At 36.7% G+C, this 9,820-nt stretch overlaps 1 protein-coding gene across 1 annotated transcript; it reads left to right on the forward strand.

Moving 5' to 3' along the window:
* Window positions 1–768: 768 nt before the first annotated feature.
* On the forward strand, window positions 769–1,686 carry LOC114710855 (vomeronasal type-1 receptor 4-like). The gene has a single exon (XM_028895148.1). It carries the CDS (start codon window positions 775–777, stop codon window positions 1,684–1,686), a length of 912 nt encoding a protein of 303 aa, XP_028750981.1. The 5' UTR covers window positions 769–774.
* The last annotated feature ends 8,134 nt before the right edge of the window (window positions 1,687–9,820 follow it).

Raw genomic sequence — 9,820 nt, forward strand, 5'->3', positions numbered from 1 at the left:
CCAGTTGAGAAAGATAGAAGAACTTTTACCCTATAACAAGACTATAGATTTTAGTGTTACTATACATTTTTCATTAATATCTTTAGACTTTAGGTGAGATATACATTAAGAATTGCTTTAATAAAGAAAAGTGAACATGATCCAGTGAGTATATAGACAACACAAATTGGACTTGGTATTTTTCCTTTTCTAAAAATTGTTCTTTGGGGGAGGTCACAAGGAAGAGTGAGTAGACATGGGATAACAGGGAAGTGACTCTGATCAGGGTGCATTATGTGAAATCAAGTAATCAATAATAATGTTGTGTTGGAAAAACATATTGCTTTATTTAAGTTTTGTGGCTGTTCTTAAAGCTGATTTCTTTTACAACATGACTAGAAATATCAGTATATTCTGAAAGACTTACGTTCAGTGTGTCTACACTGCCTGTAACAAGTTTTTAATGGGTCAACATCTTATCATCCTGAGTGTTTCATTTTTAGGAAACCTGATTGCTATTTTTCCATCAACTCTTGCATTCTGAAGTATTAAGAATTTCAAAGTAACTACACAGAAAATAACTACTCCTGTCAAAAATTTGGGGGTACGTTTTTTTATGTAATCTAGGCTGGCCTTGAACTCCTGAATTTCAAGGACACTCAGTTTAAGCCTCTGAGGAGCTTTATGGATTAATGGCATCTTTCTTCACCCCTGGCTACCATCATTTGCCATTTTTTCATTTGACCTAAGAAATAGTGTACCCATATTCATAAATGTATTGAACTGAATCACAGAATGAATATCTGGAATCTGGCTATCAGAATCATTTTCTTATCACAAACTACCGCTGGAATTCTGGGAAATCTCCATCTTAAGTTCTACTATCTATTCCTTTACTACAGAGAATATACATTGAAGGTTACAGATTTGATTCTCATGCACCTAATAGCAGCCAATACCTTGGTCATTCTCTCTGCAGGAGTTCCCCAAACAATGGTAGTTTGGGGATTGAATCAGTTCTTGAATGATTTTGGATGTGACCTCCTACTGTACATTCAAGGATTTGCTCGAAGTGTGTCCATTGGCACCACTTGCCTCTTGAGTGTCTTCCAGGCCATGACCCTCAGTCCTAGGAACTCCTGTTGGAATGACAATAAAGTCAAAGCTTCAAAGTACATTGACTGCTCCATTCTCCTTCTGTGGGTCTTCTACATTGTTATATGGTTCATTTTCCTTATGCACAAAATTATCAAAATGAATAGCAAAAATATTACAAAAGGTCGAGATTTTGGATATTGCTCTACTGTAGGGCGTGATGAAATAAGTGACTCACTCTATACAGCATTGGTGATTTGTCCTGAGTCCTTTTTTGCTGTGCTCATCACATGGTCCAGTGCCTCCATGATTGTCGTACTCTGCAGACACAAGAGGAGGGTTCAAAATATCCGCAGCTCTCATGGTTCCAGGAGAAACTACCCTGAGTCCAGAGCAACCCAGAACATCCTTGTCCTGTTGGCTACCTTCCTGGCTTTTTATACTCTCTCCACCATCTTGCGAGGCTGCATTGCTCTATTATATCATCATGGTTGGTGGCTGGTATACATTTCTCGCCTCACTTCTCTTTGTTTTCCATGTTTTGTACCATTTGTTATTATGAGACATTACTCAATTTTGTCATTATTCAGTTTGATATGGTTAAGAAAATAAATTTCTCCTAATTTTAGTATAACTATGTAAAATATTAGTTTGTCTTATCATACAAATTTTACTCATTTATCACCTTATGAAATCAACAAAGAAAGTTAAGGTTTAGCCCCTTGTCTTCCTAAGACTAGTTAAATGAGTAAGAGAGTTTTGTCAGATGGTTGGATCAACAGCCTATATGAACTGATCATACTGTATTTAGTGCATTTTAATCTTCAACTTTCAGAAAGTGGAGTTTTCCCTTTGACCATATGATGTGCAAAGAAGCCAATAACTTGTTGCCAATAGAACTGACTTTCTTGTGGCTTTTATACTCTCATGGAATCTTGACTGTTTGCCTGGTGTTGAATAGACACCTGTGTATACCACACTCTACTTGCCAGGCAAACTAACATCATGGTGGAGGATAAATTGTACTTCCGATGGCCCTTGTCCCATGACAGCTGCTCTGGCACCCTCTAGGACCAGAAATCTTCTTCAATGATCATTTCCCATGTGTTTTGATTTCAGCTGTTCCAGAAAAAGTAAATGTTTGACTGTTCCCAACCTTTTAGTGACAGTGTCAACAAAGTCTGTGAAGATGAGCATCTCCTCTAGCCACGAAGGACAAAAATTGTGACTCCTATCTTTCACTTTGTACCAAAATTAATTAAAATTATGTTTATGTTTATGAGGTGATCTTCAATTTTGTTAGATAGTATTTTTCCTTTTATTTAACAAACTTTTTTCTCATATTATATTACCTGAGTACAGTTTTCTCTCATTTTAATCCTCTTAGTTACACCCACATCCTCTCCCATCTAGATCCATTCACTTTTGGTTTCCTATTGGAAAAAAACAGGCTTCTGAGAGGTAAATAAAAAAATAATAAAATGTAATGAGCTCAAACAAAACTCATCATATCGAAATTGGACAAGCCAGCCAGCAGAAAAAATAAAGGGAACTCAAGTGAAGTGCCAAGATTCAGAGATTCATTTGTTTCTGTATCCAGGAGTCCCACAGAAGTACTGAACTAAAAGTTATCATTTAAATACAGAGGGCTTGGAGCAGACCATGTAGATCCTGTGATTGCTGCTTTAGTCTCTGTGAGTTCACATGAGCTTTACTTAGTTGAGAGAACCTGGCCCTCGTGATGTCCTCCTCTGCCCCCTTAGTCTCACCCACTCCTTCTGCCTCCTCTTCTGTATGGTTCTGTGAGATATGAAGGGAGAAATTTGACGGATATAACTCATTTAGAACTGTATGTTCAAAGGTCTATCTGTCTATCTATCTATCTATTAGCTATCATCTGTCTATCTATCTATCTACCTATCTACCTGTCTATATCTCTGAGTATGAGTGTGTGTGTGTGTGTGTGTGAGAGAGAGAGAGAAGAGAGAGAGAGAGAGAGAGAGAGAGAGAGAGAGAGAGAGAGAGAGAGAGAGAGAGAGAGAGAGAGACCTGGCTATGGGTCTCTGTTTTTGTTACCATTAGTTGCAGAAGAAAGCCTCTCTGATATTGGCAGAATATGACACAGATTTATGAGTATAACAGAATAACATTAGGAGTCATTTACCTTTCTTTTCTATTTTTTTCTTTTATCAGATAAGTAATCTTTGATTTAACCCTAGGACACTTGAATATCTAGCCTCTGGGTTTGGTAACCAAACATTGTCAGATATGGATTTTATCTCATTGACTAGGACTTCAGTCAAATCAGACATTGGCTGGTTAGTCCTAAAAGGTTTGTCCCCACCATTACTTGAATATATTTGCAAGTAGTTAGATCAAAGGTTTTCTGGTTGGTTCATGGACGCTAGAAAATGGGAGTAAAATTTCTATGCAGCCATCAGCTGGACCTCTCCATGTTCTGTGACTTGTATGGGTGTTGTCTTCAGCAGTGGGTCCTTGCCAGTTTGTTGAGAGCAAGCCATTCTCTTGGTAACCGCCTGGCCTCTCTGGTGATTTCCATATGTATATTGGATGGTGTTGTGTGTTAACTTGATTCAAGCTGGAGTCATCAAAGGAGCCTTGGCTGAGGACATGCCTTCATGAGCTCCAGCTGTAATGCAGTTTTTCAATTACTGATTGATGTGGGAGAGGCCTGTCTATGGGGGTGTTGCCATCCATGGGCTAATGGTCCTAGGTTCTATAAGAAATCAGCTGAGCATCCTATGAGAAGCAAACCAGTAAGTAGCTTTCTTCCTTGGCCTCTACCTCAGCTACTGCCTCTAGGTTCTAGACCTGTTTGAGTTCCATTATGACATCCTCAAATGATGGACTATGATCTGGAAGTGTAAGCCAAATGATCCTTTTGGGTATCAACTTGTCCTTTGGTCATGGAATTTTGTGGCAGCAATAGAAACACTAACTAAGACATTTTGGGATGCTTTGACCAACAGCTCAATTAGATGAAACAGTCTTGGTACTGGAAGCTTTGGTGACATGAGTTGGCCAGTTGGGCTTCTTCCGTCCTCATTACTTGGGAATTCAATTAGCATCACATTCACATATAATAGAAAGTTTCCACTGAACTAGAACTGGGTTTCCATACTGCCCATCAAATGTCCTTCATTTCTGTTTCCCCCTCATTCCCTCTCTCAAACCCATTTCCCCTTCCGTCCCATCTGAACTTCTTAATCTTGTCCCTCCTCTACTCTGGTTCCAGTACAACCATAAAGTTATTATATTTCCTTGTCCCAGGGAGATCTATGTGTCTCCCCTAGTTTATTCCTCTATGCTTAATTTCTCTGGGTCTACAGGTTATGGCTTTGTTATCATTTATTTAAAATCATATCCAGGAATAAATAAACACATACCATTTTTATCTTTCCAGGTCTAGGATATCTCACTAAGGATTTTTTTCTAGTTCTACCCATTTGTCTGCAAATTTCTTTGTTTTAAGAGATGAGTATTACTCATTTGGGCAAAGGTTTCACATTTTCTCCAATCATTATTATGTTGAGGGACATTTAGCTTTTTCCAATTTCTGACTAGTATGATTAGAGCAGCAATGAATATGTTTCATCAAGTGTTCCAGTAGTTGGATGAAAAATCCTTTGGGTAAAAGTTTAAGAGTTGTATAGCTGTGTCTTGAGGTAGATTGAGTTCCAATATTTTGAGGAACCACCATACTGACTTCAATAGTGGCTGTGCTTACTCCCAACAGCATTGGAGGAGTGTTCCCCTTACTCAAGTCCTTACCAGCATGAGCAGTCAATTGTTTAATTAATCTTAACCATTCTGACAGGGTCTGACATTACATTATGTTGGAATCTCAAAATTATTTTGATTTGTAGTTTTTGGGTTTCTAAGAATTTTGAACATTTCTGTGTTCCTCATTTGAGTTTCATTTTCAAAATCACTATTGTTGTTTATATGTCTGTTTAAATTGTTTATCTCATCTTGACTTAACTTGAATCATGAAAATTATCCATTTCCTTTATATTTTTCCAGTTTGGTGGAGTAGATGTTTTTAAAGTATATTCTTATGATTCTCTGGATTCCCTTTGGTTTTGTTGCTATTTCCACTTGTAATTTCAAATTTTGTTGATTTGGATATTCTCTGCCATTTAGTTCATTAGATAAGGGTTTGTCAATTTTATTGATTTTCTTAAGCAACCAACATTTTGTTTCATTTACTTTTTATTGGTATTGTGGGTTATTTTTTTCTTTCAGGCCCGAGTGTGAGTATCCATTGCTGCCTGCTTCTTTGGGGTGTGATTTCTATATTTTGTTTTAGAGCTTTCAGGTGTGCCATTAAATTATTAGTATGAGATCTCTCCTTCTTTATGATTGACCCAGTGCTAAGAACTTGCATCAAAAAACCTTCATCATTGTGTCCCAGAAGTTTGGATATGCTGTGTATTCATTTTCATTCAATTCTTGAATATCTTTCATTTCTTTCTTAATTTTTATCTTGAAGCATTTTTCATTCAGTAGGTTATGTTCAGTTTCCAAACGTTTCTAATCTTTCTCTGTTTCTGTTGTTGATACCTGTCGTGTCTGCCTCGATCAGCAAGGAAGACACAACACCAGGCTCTTCTCCAAGCAGTTTATTCAGGAACCTTGAAACAATCTTCTGACTTCTGACCCCGGGGAAAGCCAACCCACAACCTAAATAGCTTCTGGGCAGCCAACCCCAATCTACCACGTGGGTCCAGGTGTGTGGAAGCAAGCCAAATCCTTAGCCTTAGCCAAATAAGGAGCTGTTTATCACAGAGAGCAGTCACCATCGGTGGGTGGAAGGCAGAAGCCAGTGCCATCTTTGAGGCATGGCTACATGCAGCTCTCTATAGATACCCAAATTTAATCCATAGTGGTAAGATTGCCTCTATAGTATTATTTCAATTTTTTGTGTCTGTTGAGACTTGACTGGGGTCTGAGTTTGTGGTCACATTTGGACAGTGTTCTGTGAGGTATGGAGCAGCATGTATATTCTTTGTCTCCAAGTGCTGTGTTCTATCTCTGAGTTCCATTTGGTTTATAATGTCAGTTATCTCTATCCCTCTCTCTTTAGTTTTTTTTTCTGGATGATCTGTCTCTTGGGGAGATCTGGGTACTGAATTCTCCCACTATCAGTGTGTGAGGATTCATATATGACTTAGTTGTCCTGTTTCTTTTACAGACCTCATGTTTGTTACATAGATATTATGAAATGAAATGTCATATTGGTCGATTTTTCCTTTTCTGTTATGCAGTGTCCTTCTATAACCATTCTAATAAGTTGTGGTTTGAAATCTATTTTGTCAAATATTAAAATGGTTGCTTCAGCTTGCCTTTTATGCCCAATTTCTTAGTATATCTTTTTCTACCTTTTGTCACTAATGCAATGTCTCTCCTTGAGGTTAACAGAGGTTACTTGGATACAGCAGAAGAGTGAATCCTGATTTTACATTCATTTTGTTGGTGCTTTTTAAAGGGCATTGAGACCATTGATGTTACAATATCAATGTGCAGTGTTTGTGGGTTGGTGTATGTATTTGTGTGTGTGTGTGTGTGTGTGTGTGTGTGTGTGTGTGTGTTTCCCTTCTTTGGATTGGCTTTCTGGGATTATTTATTCCTTGCTTTTATTGGTTGTGATTAACCTTCTTCTACTGGCATTTTCCTTCTACCACCTTCTGTGTGGCAGGATTTGTAGTTAGATATTGTTTAGGTATATTATTATCACAGAAAGTCTTGTTTTCTCTAACTATGGTCATTGCAAATATTGCTGGATGTAGTAGTCTGGAATGGCAGCTGTGATCTCTTAGAGTTTGCAGCACATCTTAAGTTTATATCTCATCTTTTTATGGTCTTTCTCCTTTAGGGTTTTGATTAAGAAATGAAGTGTGATTCTAATAATTCTTCCTTTATATTTACTTGATTTTTTCACTTGCTGCTTTTAATATTCTTTAAGTTATTATGGGATAATTGATAGGCATGTCCACTGTGGATTCAAGGTAAAATGTCTTTGAAGCTATTGGGATTTGACACTTATGAATGGAGATGTGCTAAGAGGCAGAAAGGTCTGAGGAGTTTCACAGATAGAAGAAAGCCCATGTTTTGCCATGACCTGCTTAATACCCTGGGAATGGTGGCAGATAAGGAACTAATATCCAGTATTTACAAAGCCCTTTAGGAATTATGTATCAAGGAAAAAATTGACAATTATCAATGAGTTAATGAATTGAAATTTTTTTCTCCAACAAGAAATGCAAATGGCCAATAAGTATTTCAAAAAATGTGTTTAACACCCTCATCATCTTGAAAATAAAAATTAAGGTTATTTTATAGCACCAATTCACCACATTCAAAGTACTGTTATCAAAATAGTTGACAAGAAATGTTGGAGGTGATGAGAGTAAGAGCAAGGAGTTATTCTTTTTTACTGCTGTCAAGGGTGCAGATTAATACTTCCATTGTGGAAATGACTGTAGGTGAATTTCTAAACAATCTTATTAAATAAAAAAATATGGAGCCAGATATAGGGGTGAAAGCTTTAGAGAGATCAGTGAAATAGGCAAAGCCACAACTAACCTTGCCTCACCAACTTGGCATCTTACTAATGCAAGTTACTTCCTGTCTACCTACACCTATAAGCCTTGCTGTTCTACCATCTGATTTGTTCTCTCTGTTCAGCTACATCATTTCTTCTTCCTGCCCAGTTTTGTCACTTAATGTCTCTTTGTTCAGATCTCCAGACCTCCATGCTTAACTAGTGCTGGAATTTAAGGTGTGTGCCTTCACACCTGGCTCTGTTTCCAGTGTGGCCTTGAACTCACACAGATCTATACAGATACCTGCCTGCCAAGTGATATGACTAAGGTCATGTGCTACCATTGCCTGACTTATTTGTTTACTTATAATGGCTGTTCCTATTCCTCTGATCTCCAGGCAAGCTTTATATATTAAAGTACAAATAAAATATCATCACATTTCAGGACAAGTAAAATATCACATTTCCTCTTTTTTGGATAATAAAATGAGAGAAAAAAAGAAAAATAAAGTCAAAGAAAAAAGAGGATATAGATAAGAGGTAGATAGAAACATAAATGATAGAATAAAGTGTAGATTATTATTGAACCTACTCTGAAAAGAAAAAAGAGAGGATATAGATAAAAAGGTAGATTATTGAATCTAATTTTAAAAAGCAACTACTAGTTTTAAATATTTTACATGGGATTGGATTTTTGTATATTATATACAAATTATTTATATTGATACCAATTTGAGATTGATATATTGTACATATGTTTCTAATCTTCTTCAGGATATTGTACCTGTATAGTTCATTTAACAATGTAATGCAATTTGCTAATCTTGAAAGTTATTATTACCAACTATTAAGACATAAAGAAACTAAAGTTAGTAGTTAGTCATTACATGAACTTGTAGTCATATTAGGTATGTTCTCAAGATCAAGCAGAGTTTTATTTTAGATAGATGGGTCATTTTCAAACCCTTCAGAAATCTACAGAATATGACATTTAAGATATTTTAATAACACTGTTTTTTCCCTTTTTTTATGACTATGAGACATGTCTGCTTCTGGCAGCACTAACTTCAAAAAGATATGGTCATTGAGGAAAACGCATATGTAGTTAACTTTCACTGTGACAAATATTAGCCACTGGGCAACAAAGTGCCCTCTCATCGACTGCTGATAGTATGTTGTCCAAAATGGACAAACAGGACACGAAAAAGGGGCTACCAATCCTTGCCAAGACAAGTGTGGATGCAGCTTTGGCAACAGGAATCCTCTGAGGGCAGGAAAATACGGCACCATCGCTGAAGTGGCTTTGCAATCCAGAAAAGGGACAGTGCCCCTTTCTTCAAAGGCAGCTGAGTAGGCACTGGGTTGATGGCTCCTGGTGTGCAGTGGAATAGTAGCTGAAGCAGTTCTTCTTGGAGGAGTAACTAGGTTGACAGAGTCTGGCCTCTCAATGTTAGACTGGCATTTAATAAAAGATATGAAGCCATCCACAAACCGAGAAAAATGGGAAGCTGAATTCCAAAAATACCAGTAGTTTCCAGAATTTAAAATCCTTAACCATGACATGACTCTTGTGGAATTCAGATTTACCTGGTACATGGAATACTTGCACTGAATATTTTGTCGAGCTGTAGGCCTTGTGTACATCCTACTTCACAAATGAGTCTGTCACATATGCTAAGCCTGTTAGACTGAAGATGATGCCCAAATGTGTAGAGAAACCTCTGGTAACTGTCCAGGAAGCTTGCTGTTTCTGTCATAACTCATGTTTTTTGGAAGTTACTTGTTTGCACTTCCTCTTTTACTAGGTAATATTATTTACTTCTCAGGTCTCTGAGGGAGTTGATGATTAGATAGCTATACTTATAGTTTTCTTTGTTAAGAAATTCAGAAAAGAAACTCACTAGGCTGTGTTAAAAATGTATAAGTTTGAAAGACATCATAAGATAGTTTTTGGTTCATAATACAAGATATGATAGAAAGTGAATTAGGTATATTTTGGATTCACCAAAATAGGATAGATATGGCATATTTTCTCTGAATTTGACAAATGCAAATGGACTAGACATTGTTGATGTATTTATTGCTTGTATATAATGTATATAGTTATTGTATTATTGTATATATTTTTTCTTATATTAGTTATAATTTTTTTTTATTTTTCTATTATTTTTTAGGGGTGAA

The sequence above is a fragment of the Peromyscus leucopus genome, chromosome 1, assembly GCF_004664715.2.
Source record: "Peromyscus leucopus breed LL Stock chromosome 1, UCI_PerLeu_2.1, whole genome shotgun sequence".
NCBI classification, from domain to species: Eukaryota; Metazoa; Chordata; class Mammalia; order Rodentia; family Cricetidae; genus Peromyscus; species Peromyscus leucopus.

Coding starts and splice junctions, on each gene's coding strand:
- LOC114710855 (XM_028895148.1), top strand. CDS start 775: ATGAATATCTGGAATCTGGCTATCAGAATCATTTTCTTATCACAAACT.